The following is a 21,168-nucleotide window of genomic DNA, read 5'->3' on the forward strand; positions in this document are numbered from 1 at the left end:
CTCTGATAGATCATTTTTACGCCCTCAGCATGGCCAGTTTCACCAACTCCTAGGTACGCTTTTGAGGCCTTGGGGTATTTCTGTTCAGAGTCTCACATTTCAAGCATGTGTGTGTGTGTGAGAGAGAGAGAGAGAGTGAGAGAGAGAGAGAGAGAGAGAATGCAACTAGAATGAGGTGTACTGTGTAAGAAATACATGTATTTTTGTTATTTATATCTGCCTTTTCTCCAGGCAGCTCAAGGTGGTGTATAGGGTTCTCATCCCTCTCTCTTTTATCCTCACAGCAACCCTGTGAGGTAGGATAGTCTGAGAGACTAGGTCACTGTGTGGGAATCAGAACCCTGGCCTGTGGGAGAAAAGGGCTAGGTGGCAGTGAATGGGAAGCAAGTATGTTTGTTTCCCTTCCTTTGCTTCTTTCAAGGCACCCATATCTAACATAGTGCTTGGAAATTCTGAAGGGTTTTAGTCAGATATTTGTGAAATTTCAAGTAGCCTTGAGTCCACACAAGATAAAGATATCAATATATTAAAAAAAGCTTCAATGTGCTTACCCATGCTCTACACGTTCAATTGGCAATATGCATCTTGAAGGCAGAGAACAAATTATGCAAACCACTGTTTGTATTTGATTAATTTATTAGATCATGGACACAGACTCAATTCTGCATCAGCAGACGCAGTTACAATTTTAGTAAAGACAGCACCACTTACTGTGGGTCAGGTACAGTGTCTTGCAAAGTAGTGAAATAGTAAAAGAGAAGGAGGCACTATCAAACATAGTAGGTTGGGAGCAAGAGTAAAATCCCTCCACCCTCTCTTCAATCAGCCTCTCAAGAGGCTTCACCAGATACTACCTTCATGTGTTAAACCCTCATCTCTACGGAAATGACGAGGACTAGTCATTTCCCCATTAAAAACAAAGATAGGATTACTGTATGATGAATGATATGGATTTAGGAGGGAGAGGAGCTGGCCTCAAAAACAAACATGCTCTGCAGAGTGGGCAGGATACTGTGCTGTACTGGAAGTCTCAGGGTATGTCTTGTAGCACAGTTATTCACTAACCCTTCTCACAAGCCCTCTACCAGCAGTTTTGTGAAACGGGGGCATACAGCTGCTGCTGCTGCTAACTCAAATCTTAAACTAGTGCCCTCTGCAAATAAGCCTTAGAGGAAACTGGCAGGAATTGCTCTTTGGAGCTCCCATTAGGAAATAAATTCAGGAAGAGGGATGCTTAGTATAAAAACTGATCACGTACTCCATTCATACGGGAATACCGAAACCGTCTGTGCTTATTGTGATAGCTCACAGTTCATGGAATTTAAGACTCTCTCAAAGCATTCTGACCATTTTAACAGCAAAAAAACGAACACCAAACCAAAGGTTTTAAAAAACACCAAGGGTTTCTCCAAATGCCACATCAAGCACACAGTTGCTTATCTTGTAATGGGATAAGCAAATTGTGTAAGAATGTTATAACCCTGACAGAGAAAGATGCCTCACATGATTCTGCTCACAGCAAACGACTCAAGAATCCTGGGATTCTTCACGTGCAGGCAGTCTAGATGAAGCTTTTTGAAACCTTTACAAAAGCAAAGCAAAGGTCATGGGGCAAACGAAAGGACAGCTTTATCTTAAAGGCAAAGGGTAGACTTGAAACAAAGTAACAGTGCAAGAGACCAAAATTCTAGTTATTGAAACCACAAGAAGTGGCTCTCAGTAGTGTTTCTTCACTTAACAGTAATGATACTGTTAAACCAAAGCTTAACATAGGATACAGAGTGCATATAAGCTTGCAAGAGACGAAAGATTGACCAATATCCCACACACACAAACCCCCAATGGGAGCCACCTGAGGATAAGGCACAGTGAGTGAAACTCTGAAAACTTGCTATTCAACAATGGGTGTGTTACACCCTCCACAACAGCCTCTGCCCTGGCACACTCATGCAGTTTCACACTTCAGTTACAATGGAAGACTATAAGAGAAGGGCTGGGTGCGCACACAAGAACTGAGCCAAGATAACTCAAATCCTATACCAAGAAATGTGGAATTCTACAACCTACTGTACAAATTTAGCCAATCTGCATGATTCTGTTTCTGCCCCATTTTCTATTTCTAATGCTGCTAGTCATGCGTTAGTGTCAATGAACCACACAGAACAATGAAGGCTTCTCTTTCCCTTGACCACCAGTAAGCTTATCCAGCTGTTCTACTGGTTAATACTCCACTAGGCACTGCCCACATGTTTTCAAGCACCTCTTGTTGGCTACAAAGGACTAGAACCATTTTTGACTCCCCAAAAATGGTCCAGGGTCCATTTTCAGAAAACATAGTTCTGCACCAAGACATGTGACTTCCATGGAATAATGGCACACACAGTACTACTGATTCAGAGCTGCAGGCAGCCAGTCCTCTGAATTTGCATCTCCAATATCGTGCAGTTATTCTTGGCAGCATATGCGTCTTTCACAGCTTCACAACATAGAGGCTCCTGCATGTCTGCATTCTGCTGCTATGTTCTACCAACCCAGCACCCAAATCTGTAAGGCAACCGTTTCAGGAAACCAGGCAGATGAGGCCCAAAAGCTGCAACCTGCATTACACTCTTAAGATTGGTCTTGTCCATATTTTACATATTAAGCCATAGTTACGGTTTAAAATGATGGCTTAGTGTTATGTCTGAACCCACCCCGCAAGTGGTAAGCCAAGAACAAACCTTGATTACCAGTCATTGGTGGTTTGGAGTAAAATAAATCAAGGTTGTGGGTTTCGACATAATGGTAAGCCATAGCAACACCAGGAGTGCAGGAACAAACCACCCGCAACTTCAGCAGCGCCTAGTAGCACACTGCATGTTCACATTAAACCACAGTTTATTTTAACTATGGTTTAATATGATGTGCGAATCAGGCCACTATGCATTTTCTTGCAGCTAATCCTGGAAAGACAACAACATATCAATAGGGACAGCTGTGGAAATGAAATCAAAACTGGCATCTTGGTCACCATTCCTGAATCTTTGTTCAGAGAAGTAAATATTTGGAACAATAAAAGCTTATCCTGGACTGTTCTTCAAGATGTATACAGAAAGACACACGCTTCGGTCCTCTATTTGAAAACAAAAACAAACAAAAAACCCATGCCAGACGATGACCAGGCTGAGCATGGTTTTTAACATACATAAACTTTTTCTAGAAGGAATTGTATTCAAATATGAGATTCCTTCATCTGCAGCCTGAAATGGTACAGCCCAGGGGAAAGAAACTTCATTGCTTGATTTTGCTAAAAACAAAACTAACTGCTAAGGGTCTCCAGGCATAAAGTATGTCTGCCACCTTCAGCAAAACTCAAATACCTTTTGGCAGAGTCAATGAGTTGGGAGAGCAAATTTGAGGTTTTCATCTTGGTAGTGGGTGATGCGAGTTTCACATTTGTGGTTTTTAAAATGCTATATAAACCTGGTCTGAGGCTTTAGGACAGGATGAAATAGGAAAATGTCTCTCTGTGTGCCAGTTTCCCCTTGTACCAACACACCTGGTCAATAAGGAAATGCAAAGCCACCCCAACCCCAACCTGTCCCGCCCCCCCGCCAAGGCAATAAAAACAGATCTAACATGGGGAAAAAGGAAGGAGGAAGAAAGCAGTGCTTTGGCCCAGAACGTGCAAGTATAACACAGGTGCCTCATTTAAGAAGTTTTAATTCCACTGCCATTTTGAACTTAGGAACCCCCTTCACAGCTGCTTCACAAAGGGTTTATCTACGGGAAGCTAACATTATAGGGAACATAATCTTTAATAAAAATTAAACACACACATCAAAAATGCACAGTGCATTTAACTTCTCTTCCCAGCAAGCTTTGCTGGGTAAGACTTAATTTTCCTCCAGAAGAAAAAAGGAATTCCTCCAACCAAGCATTAGCCCTCAACATGAGGGACTGCCTGGTCATTAACATAAAAGTGGATGAATTTCCATCATCGTTAAAAAAAAAAAAGAAAGATTAAGTAGAAGGTGAGGGAGCTTTTGTAGTGTATGGCCAGCAAGCCTACCTTGATCCTATATTACAAACTTTTTACAACATACAAAATAGATCAATATTTATGATTATAACACGTATTTCCCAACCCGCAAGTTATTCAAGAGTAAATATACACAATAATTATAACAAATCTGGTACCAATCACATGACAGAAGTACTGTGTAAGGCAAAAAAAAAAAAAAAATCAACCAACCAGCTAGCTAGCTAGGTCTGATGTTATAACCATCTGCATCCAGTAAAAACAAGAGCAGGGGCCAAGAAGGAATTCTGCTTCTGTTTCAGGATCAATAGTGTTCAGCACAGAACGGGATGCATCTACTTCTGGGAAGCAGTGTAGTAGTGATTTCTGAGCAGGCCACCACACATGGAGACAAAGCCACACCAAGAAGAACGTGTGCAATCTACAACTGGAGTGTATTTCTTGCTTACTGGTAAAAAGGCAAATGAGAATGCCGCTGCTCTGACCTCAAGCCCCAAAACAACACTATGAGATTTCCCTCTGATGCCAGGCCAGGTTTTCCGTGCTACAACCAAGACACCTAGATTGCACAGGCGACACTTCCACAAGGGGAGCAGCAAGCACCCCAACCGTCACGTGCACAGATGGCAACTCTCCTCCTCGTGTGCAAGAAGCACCAAGAACATGATCATGTGTGTACAAAATATATTGCATGAAGGCTCTAGTCACCCCCAACCTTAGCAGCTACTCTCCTGGATTATTAACCGTCACAACGATCAACTCCGAGTTAGGAGTGATCAGTTTACCACTTAACCGTTTGCATTTGCACACACTGGCAGGGGGCGCTGCTTGGAATAGGATACCACTCATAACCAGAGCTGAATGCTTCCCTATCTGACTTCCTTCTGGTGCCTCAGGGTAGGCAGGCAGCCGGGACCCACTCAACCCTCAGCCCAATGGTAAGCCCCCAAAACACGCCTGCTGCCAGAGGGCATTAATACATAGGACAACTCCTTCTCAAAGCTACCCACGGCTGGAGGAGACAAGATGGGGTCGTGACTTCATTCGTGGAAACAGTAGGAAGTGATCTTTCCGAAGAGGCAAGACAGTCAATGTCACAGTCTGAACAACAACTACAACTTGGGGCCTAAAGTGCACTCTGCCCTGCATGGCCGCGACATTTGCGCCCATGGCAATGTCACACATGTGGCAGTAGCGACTGACAAGATTATAATCGGCATGATTAGGAGCCACAGGGATTTGTACTGGAATGCTAGCAGCCGACACTCAAGGGAAAGATGACAGCTTCAGATCTGCAGGACAAGGAGCGCTGCAGCGATGGAGTGTAAATGTGCACCCTGAATTTCACTTGTGCTACCACGGATGCTGCTACAGTTGTATAGGTTTCCCCATTTAGAATTCGCTCCAAGCGATGCTGTTTATACTAATTTTCTCCCCTCCTCTCTTCAAGTTAACCACAATTTTAACGTGTTAGTATGTAGTGTCTGCATTCAAAAACGGAATAGCTATTTCAGTCCTTCTAATGCTCACCTCTTAAAAAGAAAAAAACCAGTATTCCCCACTTCGCAGGCATTTCTCTGCCCTACGCTAGGCAAGGATCACTTGCTTCAACCTGGCCCAGAGATCCAAAACAGTGCTGTTTGGCTTGCGTTTCTGGAAAATATTGACTGGACCCTTGATCTTGAACAGCAGTTGTTTATGAACTGGGGTGGCTCTTCCCTCCATGACACAAATGGCAAGGGAAATGAGAAACCCACACAGATCTGCAGAAAAGGGTTCTCACCCAGCTGTGCCAAGAGACGTCCTTTTAAGTCCAGGTGTGAAATGCATAGATGGAAGTGAGTAATGGTAGGTTTGTCCGGGTTCTTGAAACAGTTTGGGGGTTGGGGGAATCAACAGCAGGAATGTATTTTTCATGCAGGTTTCTGAGGGATGGGAAGGAAAGGGAAAATCTGAGAACACAGGTCCATTTTTTTTGGTGCTGTGGAACCGTGCCCAGCTGCTGTTTTTCACCTTGGGATGGGAGGCAGAGGAGGCGCCCCACGAGTAGCTGAAAAAGAAAGAGATTGTTAATGCCACAGATGCATCACCATAGGAAGTTAGGCTCTACAAAGATGCTGATCACAAAGCAAAAGAGATAATATTAATATTAATATTAGTAGTAGTAGTAGTAGTAGTAGTATGTATACCACCCTTCATCCAAAGATCCCAGGATGGTTTACAACATAAAATAAGAACAAGGATAGTTCACGATAGAAAATCAGATACAAAATACAAAACAAAACAAAATCAATAACCTCCCAATAATCAATACGAAGTTTCCACATTGCTACCACTATCCCTAGGTAGTCATTTTGCCAGGGCTAATGAGGTGCAGATCTCATTAGGCCCACCAGGCCTCCCTGTTTGGCCCAGAAGGCTATTTTTGCCAAGCTACATCCACCTGCCCTACACCTGACATTAAGAGCAGGGCACGTAATAACCTAGCTCAGCTGAAGGGGGCTTTGCAGGCACTACTGATCAGCTGGGACTGCAAAGCCCCGTACCAAGTGCTCAGCAAGGCCAGGCTATCAGCTGACAGTAAAGTGTTTTGAAATCCCTTGTAAAGTGCTATGCAAGACCTGTTGGGTGAAAAAAGGATGACCTGGCACCACTGTGACATCAGGTGACTTACAGGTGGGTGGATCTACCTACCTATAAAACTTGGTCCATGTGGGATGGGGGAAGATAATAATTTGCCGCGCTAGCCAAATTCTGTTCCCCACCATTGCATGATGCAGATTTGAGTTATGCCAAAAAAAATAAAATAAATAAAAATAAAACTGAATCATAGAATTGTAGAGTTGGAAGGGACCCCAAAGGACATCTAGTCCAACCCCCTGCAGTGAAGGAATCCTGCCCACAGCCATCCCTGGGTGGGCTCAAACCACCAACCTTCTGAATTACAGCCAGACACGCTAACCCATTGTGCCACTTCAAACTTGCACGTCGTTCTCATGTTTTCCAGGTAGCTAGGCTTCTACATCTTGTTCAGCCCATTCCAGCAAATCCTTTGCCATGAAGAGCAGTGAGTCATCATGTTCCCACCCCCGGGGCTCCCCAGTCGCTCTGCTTCTGCAGCTGCTCCTGTGACTCCTGCATTCCCTCTTCTTCACAAAAGCACAATGAACTTGGACAAGTCCAAATCTGAACCAGTGTTAAATTTATGCAAGACTGCACAGTTTGCATAATTTGAAAAGGCCCAGAAACAGAATGAAGGAATTGTTGATGATTTTAAATAAAATCATCTCATTCGTAATGCTGGCAAGCCATATTCTCAGTCCCACGGAATTAAATTGCTTATCACAACTTGCCAAATTTTCAAGCATGGAGCTGAAAATAAGTTTGCTTTATGAACTATCAGCCAGATACCTGGGAGACCAATAAGCAGATGTGAGCCAAATCCGTGCTCACCTCTATTCGTTTTGCTGGGATAAATCTTCTGGAAGTGCTTGAACTCTTCTGGCGCTGGGAAATCTTCCACTGGGTGAAAGGAGTATTTAGATTCAAAGTCATCTGCAGAAAAGGAGGAAAATAAGGGCTGAAAACCATTTCTGGTCTGAAGGATTCCCACTGCCCTACTTTTCACGTCCATAAAACCCTGAGGCTGGAATGATGGCTAAAATGGCAAAACTTGAAGCAGCCCCACCCTGAAAGTAAGGCTAGGGGCAGATCTCCAGGTGCCAAATTTTGGTCACCATTATATGCAGATGCCAGACTGGTAATAAGAGCTTTGTGCAGAGTGTCAGAATGGGCATGAGTCAGCATTTCAACATTCCTATAGATATATCTATATATATATATAGTTTGTGTCACTGCTTCTCCAAGTAGCTGTTTGGGCATTCTGTACAAAATGAAATGTACCTAAAATAAACTGGTACAGACTATAAATAAAAGCATCCAGTGGATATATAATTCAAAGCATCAGATGCTTAACAAGCTGTCAACACCAAAAGGGACAGAGCGACTCCATCTGTACACATGCTAAGCCAAACCCAACGAAGGATAAAGAGGAAGTTCCCAGAGAACTTTGCACCTCCTTTTCCGGGTTGCTAGAAGTGAAGCCACAGTTTGGCTTAGCTTCAGACATTTGGTCTATTTTGCTTCAGACCAACCATGAGATGTTGGCAATGTTTGTTCTCAGGCTGGACACGCTGAGTTTGTCTGGAGAAAGAAAAGCCATGAACCCGAATCTGGACATAGCGTTAGGGGAAACCATGGCTTAGTTCACAGCAGTGCAGCATCAGCAGGATGAAAGGAGGAGCAAAACTGCATCAATCTCCTCTCTGGGACCCCACAGGGTCACTCATTCATGCCAAGCCATAGTATGACTTGGCAGCCTATGCTAACACGTCTATGCCAGCGTCTTTCGTTTTAGAGCTGCTTCCTAAGCTTGTATGAATGAAGTTTCATCCCCAACAAACACACTTCTTCCTGGCTGATCACAGTATTTTTTATAGCCACCGATACCAGCCAAACCAGCAAAAGTATTGTAATTCTGGGCAGGCTGGTTTTCCTTTGAATCCAGTGCATGTCCTAAAAGCCAACTTAAATGCACCTGACACCTATAATTTAAGGTAACAAGCAGGTTCTTTCTACTCACCTCCTAAGAAAGACCTGACAGTGGAAATAGAGTCCCGGTGTCCATTTCTCATGGGTGGGGGAGGGGGAGGAGGTCCAACTGGCGTCCTGGTGGGTGGGGGTGGGGGTTTCCCACGGCTCGTAGGGTCTGACGTCCCGTGCATTCTGTAGGGTGGGGGAGGCGGAGGGGCATCTCTACCGCCATTTCGGATCATGGGTGGTGGCGGTGGAGGGGCTGCAAAGGAAATTTCCCAGGTCAGGATTTCAGGAGCTAGCTTAGTAGCCAAAAAAGGGAAAAGCAGAGTTCCCTAGGTAGCCAAGCAAACAGCCCTAGGCCTTTCATCAACATCACTGGCTCTGCAGGCCCTTGACAGCCTTGTCCTTTCCTTGCACCTGCTATACAGGGTTCTGGGGTTTTTCCCCCTGACCTCCCAACGGCGTTAAATAATTTTCTTTCTTATTGAAGAGGCTAATTCACCTATGTGACCCTTAGCATGGCGAGTTGTAGGCTACCAAGCCCTTGGTGAGCATTGTGCGCATGCTGAAGTGACTGCAAAATTGCTGCATTCTGATCGTGACATACCTGCACCAACTGTCATTTCTGCTTCTTTTTGGAGGGTTTGCAGTTGCATGGGGAGTCACAATCTGGGCACAAAATAGGCTGGTCAGATGATCGTGCTCCACAGTAACAAACACCCCACACTAAACAGGTTGGCTTATTTGTAGGGCAAGAATGTAATACCTGCTTTTTGTTGTCACTGTTCCGAAAAGCACAAGCATCTACTAATTAATGACCAGCTTTTTAATAACTATGAAGCTTTGGGGTCCTTAGGAGGGCAAGGCATACCCTTCTGAACAACTTAGAAAACTAAATTTGATCCCACGTGTCTTGGTTGCAAAGACTCTCCCCATGCAACTTGAATTTATATTCCAGTCTTCCAAGCATCACTAACATGCTATGGTGGCAGTACCCTTTGTGCACAATGCCTGGGATGGGGAAGCTGGTCCTTCGGGTATGGTTCAAACGGAAAACTTCCTATGCTACAGAGCATGAAACCAGGCAATTCCTAACCACCTTAAACCCACTGCATACACATCCTGGCACCAAGATCGGAGACTATGGACAAGAAGGCATTTTTTCCTCTTGAGAGATGAACAAGAGGCTGTCAACGCCAAGACCCCTTACAGTTTTTCATAAACAAGGGCTAGGAGATACTCTTACCTGCGCCCCGGCTTGGAGGCTCACGGGCAGGAGGTGGGGGCCGACTGCTCTGTAAAGAAGGGGAGGCTGAAGGGGGCGGGGGAGGAGCCATACCCCTCACAGGCCCTGGTGTCTTTCGATGCAAGGAATTGTGTCTCTGCGGAAGCTCGGGAGCGGACTCGTTGGTGGGGCTGGCGGGGCCGTTGGGTACACCGGGGGGTTGGCGGTAAGGCGGCGGAGGAGGCGCCAGAGACTGGCCCTGACTGCTTGGTCCCGTTCGGATATTCACTGGGGAAGGGGGTGGCTTGATAGGGGGAGGAGCTGGCGGTCCATCCCGAGTCCCTGGGAGCCGCTGTCCTGGCGTTGGTGGCAAGGGCTTTTCGCGGTTGTAGGAAGGTGCTTTGCTGCTGTGCATGGGAGGAGGGGCAGGGGGTGCGTTGGCTCGGCGTCCCGGGGGCGGAGGCGGCGGAGCCGATGAGCTGTGTTTCATGCCGGTGCCGCTGGCGGTATTTGGCCGCGAGAGATCTGGCAAGGAAGGTCTCTGCATGCGCGGAAGTTCCGGAGGGGAAGCCCGGCTGTTGTCAGCGTCATCTTGGGGCCGGCTGCTGGTTGCAGACACCGGGGGCCGCGGAGCCGCTGATCTGGACCCAGGGACCTGGAGGCACTGCTTCCCAGAGGGACTTTCTGAAACCAAGGAAAGCCAGCACAGAGTTGCTTATTAGAGAAGCGAAATAGATCAACATCTCCTTCCAATATAAAGCAACTCCTTTTGGCAAAAACCACCATCCAATTAAGTGGAAACTGACAACGTTTGTCCTTGTACTGAGACCACAGCCAGTGATATACTGTTCATGCAGAGCCTATATTCTAAATGACTGGGAGGTTTTCAGATGTCTGGGCACAAATGTTTCCCACAGCAGAAGGGATGAACGACGCAAGTCAAATTTTAATTGCTGGACATAGAAAGGACATCAGGGGAAAGAAAAGGGCGACTTCTTGATTGCCAATGTAATCCTGGCAGGCAGCTAAAAGCTTTGGACAATTCACTCATTTAGGGGTGCAAAATTCTGTTATTCCGTCCATTAACTTCCTACATCTACAGCTTCCTGAACAAGGGTCCTCTGATTCCCTTGCCTGTTCAACCCACTTGGCCTTCCCAGCATCAACAGCACACCACCCCTCATCTCCAGGCACTGTGAGAGTCCTCACTTGCAGCACTTTATCCTTGGCCAACCCCACGTCCACATGCAGCTCCTTCGCAGCCCACTGCCCCCTACTTTCCAGTGCAACTTTTCCTCACTGGATTCTCAGCTTTCAAGCTCCTTGTTGCCCCTTAACTTCTCTCTCTTCTCCCCCATGTTTCAGAAGCCCGACTGGCTTCAACTACAAGTCAGGTGTTAAGTGTTGATGGTCCCTTCCTGTGCAATGCTCTTCCAGCAGATTCGGCAGGACTCCTTGCTGGTAATTTTCTATCATCTCTCCCAGACCCTATTCACTTGCTTATACTTTTCTCCATTGAGTCAGTCTATATATATGAGAATGACAGCAACTGAATGACAGTGTTCAACCCCAAGGGATTTTCACAGCAGCCAACAACTTAACTAATCAAGTCAAACAATGATCGATATTAGAATTCAGAACAGAAACTTATCAGAGGTAATGTAAACACACACGTCTCTTTGGGGAAGGAATTCCATAGACAGGGTGCGCTTCACCCCTACCCTCAAAAACCCACTCTTGGCCACCACCAGCTTCACCTTAGATGGCCAGAGTATCCAAAGGGGGGCCTCAGAAGAAGATCTAGAGGTCCAAGTAAGTTCACATAGAAGCAAGCAGTCTTGTAATACACCAGTAATACACACAGGCAGATAGGCGGGGGAGGAGACATGGTTTCCACCCTCCCTGACTAGTTTCTACCTTCCAAGCCTGATTAGTCTCAGCTCCACAGGCATTAAGTGCCACTACAAGCCGACATAAATTTTCCTGATCGTTTCAATAAGGAATGGACTTGCTCTCAAAACCAAGTTGCAATCACTCTTCTTCAGGAGCTAGGGTAGTTGATTACTCAAACACAAGGTTCAATCACACATCATGATTTAAACCACTTTTATTCAGTCTAGTCCAGTCCACATTCTGTGGTCCTCACCTGAACTGTCCTTTACTCCCACAGGTCGAAGCTTGGGGACACCACCCTGGAAGAGGCCACCCTTTGGTGGCAGAGGGGATGCGCCGGAGTTGTAGCCACCACTGCCCTTGGATTCTGGAAGAAAAAGGCCCCTGGATTATTTATTTAGTTTCTAAAGACATTTCTTTAAATACCACCTCGGGAACATAGGGAACTACCGTATTTTTCGCTCTATAAGATGCACCAGACCACAAGACGCACCTAGTTTTTGGAGGAGGAAAACAAGAAAAAAAATATTCTGAATCTCAGAAGCCAGAACAGCAAGAGGGATCGCTGTGAAGTGAAAGCAGCAATCCCTCTTGCTGTTCTGGCTTCTGGGATAGCTGCGCAGCCTGCATTCGCTCCATAAGACGCACACACATTTCCCCTTACTTTTTAGGAGGGAAAAAGTGAGTCTTATAGAGCAAAAAATACGGTACCTTATTCAGAGACAGACCATAGATCCAAGCCGCTCAGTTCTGTCTATGCCGCTCGGCAGTGCTTTTCTCCAGGGTTTCAGGCAGGAATTCCCCCCAGCTCTAACTGGAGGTGCCAGGGATTGACCCTGGGGCTTTCTAATTACAGTGGAACCTCTACTTACCACCATAATTCGTTCTGGCGGCCCGTCATTTAGGCGAAACGGGTCGCTGGTACCGTTGTGTGCATGTGCAGATGGCAGCAGCTGCTTCTGCGCGTGTGCAAACAGCGGAAGCCGTTTCTCCACGTGCACGAATTGCAGCAAACCCGGTATTTACTTCTGGGTTTGCCGCGGTCGCGACTTGGATCGGGCCCAGGTAGAGGCAGTCGTAAGTAGAGGTTCTACTGTACACGAGAGATGCTCTAAAGAGACGCTCTGCTCTGCTCTACACTGAGCTTTGGTTCTTCTCTTCTGGGCTTTACATAGGCAGCCTCCGCCATATTCTTTTACTCAAGGTGCTGCTTCTCAGCATGTGGGCAAAGAAAAGACCCAGTGGTATTGGAGTCATCTCCTCCTGAAGTGGTAGTATGAAAGCAGAGAAGGGAGTAACTTTACTGCTCCAGATCACATGGGTATCAGACAGCGGCTGCTGCTTAAAGAGCTAAGCACAAATACATCGTAGGCTGTGCATTTACCTTCACACCAGGATTTAGAGACACCTGTTTCCGAGGATTTAAATGTGCAGCTGCCAGTTTTATTTTACTGCTAACTGCAACACTTTATTTCAAGCATTTGCACCACTGGGACCTGTGCAGTTTAGGAGGAAGTTTGCTGCCTTCCTTCAGAGAACAAAGAGAACATTTTTTTGCAACTACAAACGCAGACAGGAGAGTGCTGCTTGTGAGCTTCCCAGAGGCATCTGACTGGCCACGGTGGGAATGTTGGATTAGCTAGACCTTTGGTTTGATCCAGCAAGGCTCTTCTTATGCTGGCATACAGAGGGGGACTGTGCAAGAACTCACGCTGCCAAACAAGGAGGCTCCTATGCTTTACGCTGTCAGAGGGAATGATAGCCTCAGTCACAAAACAAAGGGACTGACTGCTGCAGAGCCTTTCCCCCAACAGATCAATGGAGAGAGCTATTGACAGCTCAGTCTGTAGAGCCTGAGACTCCATCTCAGGTTCGTGGGTTTGAGTCCCACATGGGGCAAAAGAGTTCTGCATTGCAGGGGGTTGAACTAGATGACTCTTGTGATCATTTCCAATTCTCTGATTCCACGAAGGTATGCAATCCAGACCACCAAATTCCACAAGCTATGAGTGAGTTCAGCACAGAAGGTACCCGCTAAGAAGTGACCCGAGTAGCGCAGCCAGTAATTGCTACTCCTGCGAGGTTCTGCTCAGGAGTAAAGTGGGGGAATGGGGTGGCAGGTTGAGAATGACTCACGGCGTATGCCAGCAAATGACTCCAAGTAATTCAAGCGAGTGAGCCCAGCCACATGCTGCAGTGCATGGAGAAGAAGAGTCCTCCCCTTCCGGCCCTTCTGTCTTTCCCCAACTCCTCATACAGCACAATGCCAGATCAAGCACACAGCGTATCAAACAGACAAACGTAAGCAAAAGCCTCACCCCAAGGGCAATTTCATGGGCCACAGCCCTCTCCCTCCCTACCTGCCTCACCTGATGCCTCTGTTCATAGAGATTCTAAGCCATTTCCTCCCATACCTGCTACTGAATTCCTTTAAGAGTGAATGCTCAACAGAAGGGCTGAGCACCACCTGGAAATTTGGGGGGGGGGGGGAGGGAGAGGAGGCCACCGTGAGCTTTCCCAATTAGATAGCAAAGAACTTATTGCAATTGCCCCAGACCCCATGCTTACTCTCAATGATGGGTGCACTCCGGTCATTGACTTGGGTCACCTTTTTCAACTTGGCCCCTTTACAGATGTCTTGCAGCAATGCTCCCCTCCCTTGCTGCTCATTCCTGCTCAGTTTTGGAGGGTCTGTGTTAGCCTGAAAGGAGAAGATCGGCAACCAGGTTAAGTGGAGAAAGGTAAGCACAGGAGTAGTTCTTGGGTGCCCCTGTGAATGCTTTTCAGCAGGGCTCTTTGCATGTGGACAGCAAGGACAGGAGGACCACCTACCTGATTGAAAGTTGGGGGCGGGGGTGGTCCAGGGGGAGGGGGAGGAGGTATTGGCATCTTTGCCCCACTCCCTGCCGACTCAGCGTAAAAAGAACTTTTGGTCACTCATAAACCTGCAATGACAGGGGTGAAAGAGAGAACTGTTACAAAGGAGAAACAACAGCAAATGAAATAGCAGGAGGCAGTGATGGAACCTGGTGGGCATTGCTGCAGTTTCATACCCACTTCACTAGCTGTCATGAGAGAATGCCACTGAGGTTAAGTATTTTCATGCAAGCTGACTGCAAGGCAGTTAAGAAAATCAACACAACAGAAGCAGGAGCACCACTACATAATAAGTAACACACCAAGATAAGAACGAAAATGCTTTAAAAGCGAGGGGAAACGAAGGTAGCTGCAAGCCAGCTTTGAAGCTGCAGACCCAGGAGACACATCTGCAATATAGACCATATTCAAGACAACAGAGGGGCACACCTGGAGGACAACATGTAAATCAAAATTATCTGCCTTAACTGAAAAAGTGAAATGCAATTTAAAAATAAAAATGACAACTCAAGTATTCCACACACACCCACGGATTATCAACAGAGATTATTATTATCATTATTTATTGAATTTATATACCGCCCTATTAGTAATGTGAGATAAGAATATTCTCCGGAGAATTTTCTCCACAAACTGCTAATTCTAATGTAAGAACTAGTTTTACAACCCACATTAAAAAAATCTAGTAAATAATAAGTCAAGCTGTGATATTGCCAGTGTAAGTGGTGTAAGTTAGTGGCAGGCTTAGTGATTAACGTGAGTCATTCACGTTGAATTTTCAATTTAAAGTTTGGTGCAAAAATATCAAAGAATGTGAATTCAATGCATTGCCCCACTGAATAAAAGTATCTGTAAAGTTTTTTGTTGCCATCTAAACAAGTTTACCCATGAATAAACATGCATATTAACTAATTATATCATTTTCAATGCATTAAAATGAATGTTCTCCTATTTTAAATGAAAATTCTCTAATATTCTCATTAATCGAGAATATTCTCGAGAACTTAACATCACTACGCCCTATACCCAGAGATCTCAGGGCAGTCACAAGATAAGATTAAGGAAGGGCCTTTTTATATTGTGCTATCATTTAACAATGCTGGCATTCTGAGCTGCTCTCTACCATCTTTTGCATAAGCCACGGAACTAGCCAACAAAATGGAAGGATAAAGGAAAAGAGTGGCAGGTAGAAGTCAAGTGTGCTCATACCTCTGTACTATATACAGCATTTTAGCTATGGTACCCAGATTTCTAGTTTTCTCGTTTGTTTATTTATTTATTTTAAAACCCTTTCTCATACAGAGGTACCATACTTTTCCGTGTATAAGACTATTTTTTTCTTGAAAAATCATGCTAAAAAATTGGGGACATCCTATACATGGATAGTGAATAGGGTGGACATTTGATTGGTTGCTGCGTCTATTAGTGGCTATTGTGCGTGTGATTGGTTGCTGCATCAATGGGTGGTGTTGATTGGCTGACACTGTGGCAATTGGGCGGGCAATCAGCAACTTCTGCTGGCGAGGGGAACAGACGGGAGGTGGATGCTGTGACACGTGCGGGTGAGCAATTTATGGCAACCCCCCCCCCCCAAAAGCTCAACAACCCTGTGTAATCTCCCCCCATTTTCTGAAATTTGAGTCCCCAAAAATATGGGGCGTCTTATCCATGGGGGCATCTTATAGACGGAAAACTACAGTAAACAGCCTCCTAACAAGTGACACTGAGAACATAGGTATACCACAAATTTAATCAGGTTTGAAAGAAACTCATTTAACTGCCACGGTTCCCAACCAAGGAACCACCCAGACAACTATAGTCTTGTGAAGAGACCGAAGATCTCTTAACAACATGCTCAACACTCTCCCAAATCGACTGTTCCAACAGTTCTCCGAAGGAAGCCGTGACAATTTAAGTGATATAAAACTAGTTTCGATTTGTAGAGAGATTGACTCATAATGAAAACCGCCCCCTGGTGAATATATTTCATGAACACAACTATAATAAGTGAGCCTGGAAAATTCCCAGGATCAAAAGCACTTGAAGTCTGGTGAGGATCAAAGAATTCGTCATGTTCATATCCCATAACTGGGAATAAGAATGTGCAAGGATGCTTCTGACACTTCTAAGTGCAGGCCAACCTATACCCTGGGAAAGTGAACAGGAGTTCAGTTTTAATACAGCACCGCGTTAGCTGGCAGTGCTATAGCAGGCTCTGCATAACCTGATTGACAGGCAGAAGCATCCGCCACCACGTCACCACAGAAATACTTTGGACGAAGCAGATACAGGAAGAAGGGGTGTGATTCACCCTAGATACACAATGCCGATACCTGTCAGAAGCACAAGCCCAATGACATCAAATTACCAGTCGGAACTATTACAGACAAGCCAGTCTAATGCTAGTGGAATGCACCCGGTTTCAGCACCTGCCCGTCCAAGGAAGGGAGTTGCAGCAGCTCGAGGCAAAGCAGAAGAATGAAGTTCTGAGGAAGTCCAACCAAGGAGGAGCTGCCAAGAAAGCTCACTCCCCTGAAACCCTCATGCAAGGCAACCCATAATGGTACTTAAGAGACCGGATAGCTTTGCCAAACTCCAGCTCTGCCAGAGGAGGTGCGAAGCTTTTTAAAATACTGGCTAAAAAGCAAGTCCAATACTGAATGAAAAAAGCTTGTGAGACCGCAACTCCAGGCATCTCCACCACCACCCTAAGAGCAGGCGAAAGTAGGCATTTCCCAGCCGAAAGGCACGATCCACCAAGAAGGTTTCCCATACGTGAAATTTTAAAAAGCTGCAAGAATACACATCTATTCTGGATATGCTCTAGGGCACCTGCAGTTTCCAATGCTAAAAAAACTTTGTTTTTAAAGAAATGCTTCTGACCTTCGTGGTTACAGAGATGTGAAAGAGGATGCTTGCATCAGCTATTTCCCCCTAAAATATCGATTCCCAAAGTGGTGCCTGCCCTCCAGGTGTTGCTGGACGACAACTCTCAACATCACTGATCACTGGCCATGCTGGCAGAGGTTGATAGGAGCTGCAGTCCACTAACACATCTGGAGGGACCCAACTTGCCTATCTCTGGTCTCAAATATCCAGGGAACAGAAAATATTAGGTACCTCCAATTTCAACTTTCATGAGAGGCGCGCAGGCTATGTGGCAGGAAGGAGCATTTCCTCCCAAATAATCATTTTGCTGTCCTTTCCCTAAGTACGGCAATGACAAACACAGAACTGTAGAGCAGCCTTTCTCAACCTGTGGGTCCCCAGATGATGGGAGTTGTAGTCCAATAACACCTGGGGACCCACAGGTTGAGAACCGCTGCTGTAGAGGAACAGAGAATTAAATACACTAGGGGGGAAAGCACAATGCAACATAGCACCTCGAGGCAAGCAATCCAAGTTTGCAAAGATGGTCTCACAGGCTACCCTTAAACAGCTCTTGCAAATAAAGTCATTAAAATCACCAGCCTACTGGATGTTTTGCCTGCCTGTTTGCCTCCACACAACCTTGGCTAGTCACTTGTGGTCCCCCCCAAAAGAAGGGGGGGGGAGGAAGAAGTGTTTCATTCAGGTTTTCCTACTTGGTCTTCTAAGGAAGATTCCTGCTCGCTACAGACAATCTATCTAGTGGTTACCTGCCAACCTTCCTTAAACTGTGACAGGCTGTCTAGAAGTCATCACTGGAAATCTCAGCTCTGCCTGGTAAGACAGCGGCAGTTGACAAGAGATGGCACAGCCAAGCATCCCAAACTCTGGCAAAGTGACTGAGCCTTCGAAGAGATCAACCTGGAGAAGTGCTGCCACCATGTTTCACACCATGAATGAAATGGAAACACTCTCCCTATTGTTAGGTAAATGCTTTTTGTTTTTTGGACCAGTGATATTTTGTTTGACCTATAAGTCGGTCTCCCTTAAAGCTGGCTGGACGATACTCAACAAGAATATACACGCTTCTATTCCACGGCTTATTTTCCTTCTTCCCGTCCCCACTTGTTTGCAAATCGGGCGCCTCTACCTTTTATTGTTTAGAACAGGCTAGATATTAGAACTGCAACCCGATTAAACAAATGTCAATTCATTGTCAGACGTCTTTGCCCCAACCAGCTGTTGTTGAAAGTATTTCATGCTACCAGGATCTATGCATCCTCTGCCGCGTTACTTGTGGTCAACGTCTACAAGTTTACGGGTGCCCAAAGGACAGGCAGTCTAACCTAACCTGCAGCTGTCCTCAGAGAACTTCTTTTCTCTGCCTGGAATATCAGATCCCCTTATTTACTCAGATCTCCAATTTAGGAATAAAAATGCTAAATACTAACATATTCAGTATGAAAGCAATCAAATCAGAGAAATGTACACCCAAGGCTAGATATTTGCCACCACTAGCATTGTACAATAAAGTACTGAAAGATCCTCACAACTACTTGAAAGGGAATAAAATTGGATGGAAAATAAAACATACCTAAAATAGGAGCTTTCAATCAAGAAGTCACAGAACACAATTTAGTTTGTTTCATCTACTGAAGCTCTGCCTCTCCGATTCCATTCCTGTTCCGACTCTCATCCCAGTGTGCAGTCACACTTGGGTTTACAAGCATGCAAAGACGCAATGCCCATGATGTGACTACAATGTTATGGGGGCGGTGTGATGGTTTCAAAGCATGGTCACCTGAGGAGGATGGGAAGTGACTGGTCCAAAGGCAGCAAGCCCTCAATTAATCACACAGTCTCTGGGAATGCATGTGCTGCAAGACATGTAAGCTGGCAAAGTTAGCCGAAGCTATGCCTAGCATGAAAAACCCTTGATTGACTGATGGGAGTTTGTCCCATTGGTTCACTTGCTGTATATAGTAGAACACTGACTTTTTTCCTAAGCAAAACACTGAATCAAGCAACCGTGGAGCAACTTGCCTGAGTCTCCTCTGCTTTTTGCTCGTGAAAATTTGGTGATTAAACTGTGCACATGATTACTGGGGTGGAGGGGAAGGATCTGAATTTAGAGGGGGAGGATTTAGAATTTACAAAAAGCACCAAGTGAAGTCGCGTATATTTGAAACACCATTGAAAAGGTATACAAACACTCCATTCTGCCCCTTTTGTGACATTTTCATGTCACTTCCGCGTTTGGCGTGATGCGCATGTGCACAATTGCACACATAATGAACATGCGTAAATGCCTGTATCACAATGTGCTGGTCAGCCTTGAAGATGCCAAAGATGACTCCAAGGTACTATGTCACCATGTTGAAGCTTACTAGTGACTTGTGCTGGAATTTTTATTTTTTATTTTAATTTTGCTGTAGCACTGCTACTGTGGGAATAGAAGTGATTTAATCATAACAGATGCCCTGGCTCATTAACTTCCCAGAAACACAGTGAGCCAGATATAATCGCCCTCATTATTGCAAAAACAAGATGCTGTTTTCTCTCTGCCCAGCATTTACGATATTGACAATTACTTTCCTAACGATGGTCGCCTTTTGCGTGCCTCATATGCCCTAAACGGAACCAAGCAAACATGTTTACTCCCACAATGCAACTTTCTGTGAATGGCAGCAGCGAGAGAGTGATAAATGCAGCAAAATTGTACAGTATTGGTGATCTCTCAGACATGGGGAGCAGGCTTTAACCCAGGGGTCGGCAAGGTTTACCTCGCCTGGGCTGGTTCACTCCAGCAGAGATCCCTCCGTGGGCTGGATCATGTGGGGCCACAATATCCGCCGTCTGCGTAGACACGATTTTCGGCATCTGAGCATGCGCAGACGCAATTTCCGGCACCGCAGAAGTGAGTCCCCACGCCGCGCTAGTTTAGTGCAGTGCATGGGGACTTGCCGAGCGGGCGGCTCGGTTCAGGGGCGACTCAGGAGCTGGTTAAACGACCCCCGTGGGCCGCTTGTTTGCCCATGGGCCTTAGCTTGCCTACCCCTGCTTTGACCTCTTCCTAGAGCTCACTATTCACCCAAGCACTCCCTATTCTCCAAACTGCTAACACCAGTTAACAATGCTAACTGTGGTCTAAAAGAACAGGGTGAGACTTCCCATAAAGGCACCCAGCTAAGGGACTGGGCCAGCAGATTATGCCTTTCCTATACTTTACCAAGTTCAGCCAAGAGCATCCTCTGAATGTCACTTAAAACAACACAGTTGGACAGCAATGACATGCCAAGAGCCAGTCCACCGACAGTCCTCAATTACAAAACTTCCCCCCTCAGGAGCTGGTGTTGCATGGGGACTAAGGGACTGAACTATGTGCCATGATGTCCTCAAACAAAATTCTACATCTACCATGAGCTCACCAAGTCCTTTCTCTCTGCCTCAGTCACCAGGCTGCAAAACGGCAACGGCAACAGAAATTTTGCTTTAACCCCAGCTGCATACCCTCTCGTAGCCTATATTTGAAGTGACTTATGAAATCCAAGCATAAGCATGGAACTGTTACAAATATATTCTACTGTGTCATTTGTGAAACTCATCTCTGTATTCCACAAAGAGACAATAGCTTTGATGGAAGCACCAGTCATAAAGCTTACAATATTCAGAAGTTTGGGTAACCAAG

General features: G+C 45.7%; 1 protein-coding gene across 5 annotated transcripts in view; it reads right to left on the bottom strand.

Moving 5' to 3' along the window:
• Positions 1-618: 618 nt before the first annotated feature.
• WIPF2 (WAS/WASL interacting protein family member 2) overlaps positions 619-21,168 on the bottom strand; it is a 30,574-nt gene continuing 10,024 nt past the window's right edge. For 4 of the 5 annotated variants that reach the window (XM_083408713.1, XM_083408716.1, XM_083408715.1 and 1 more), the window contains 7 exons: positions 14,568-14,680; positions 14,304-14,436; positions 11,989-12,102; positions 9,864-10,526; positions 8,664-8,876; positions 7,475-7,576; positions 619-6,071 (listed from right to left, as the gene is read on the bottom strand). In XM_083408713.1, the coding sequence (XP_083264839.1) occupies positions 6,031-6,071; positions 7,475-7,576; positions 8,664-8,876; positions 9,864-10,526; positions 11,989-12,102; positions 14,304-14,436; positions 14,568-14,624 (1,323 nt within the window). In that variant the 5' untranslated portion in view covers positions 14,625-14,680 and the 3' untranslated portion in view covers positions 619-6,030. Of the gene's footprint in view, positions 6,072-7,474; positions 7,577-8,663; positions 8,877-9,863; positions 10,527-11,988; positions 12,103-14,303; positions 14,437-14,567; positions 14,681-19,074; positions 19,771-21,168 lie in introns of those variants that run through there. The other variant, XM_083408714.1, reaches the window with a different exon arrangement.

The sequence above is a fragment of the Podarcis tiliguerta genome (assembly GCF_965153285.1).
Source record: "Podarcis tiliguerta genome assembly, chromosome: 13".
Lineage (NCBI taxonomy): Eukaryota > Metazoa > Chordata > Lepidosauria > Squamata > Lacertidae > Podarcis > Podarcis tiliguerta.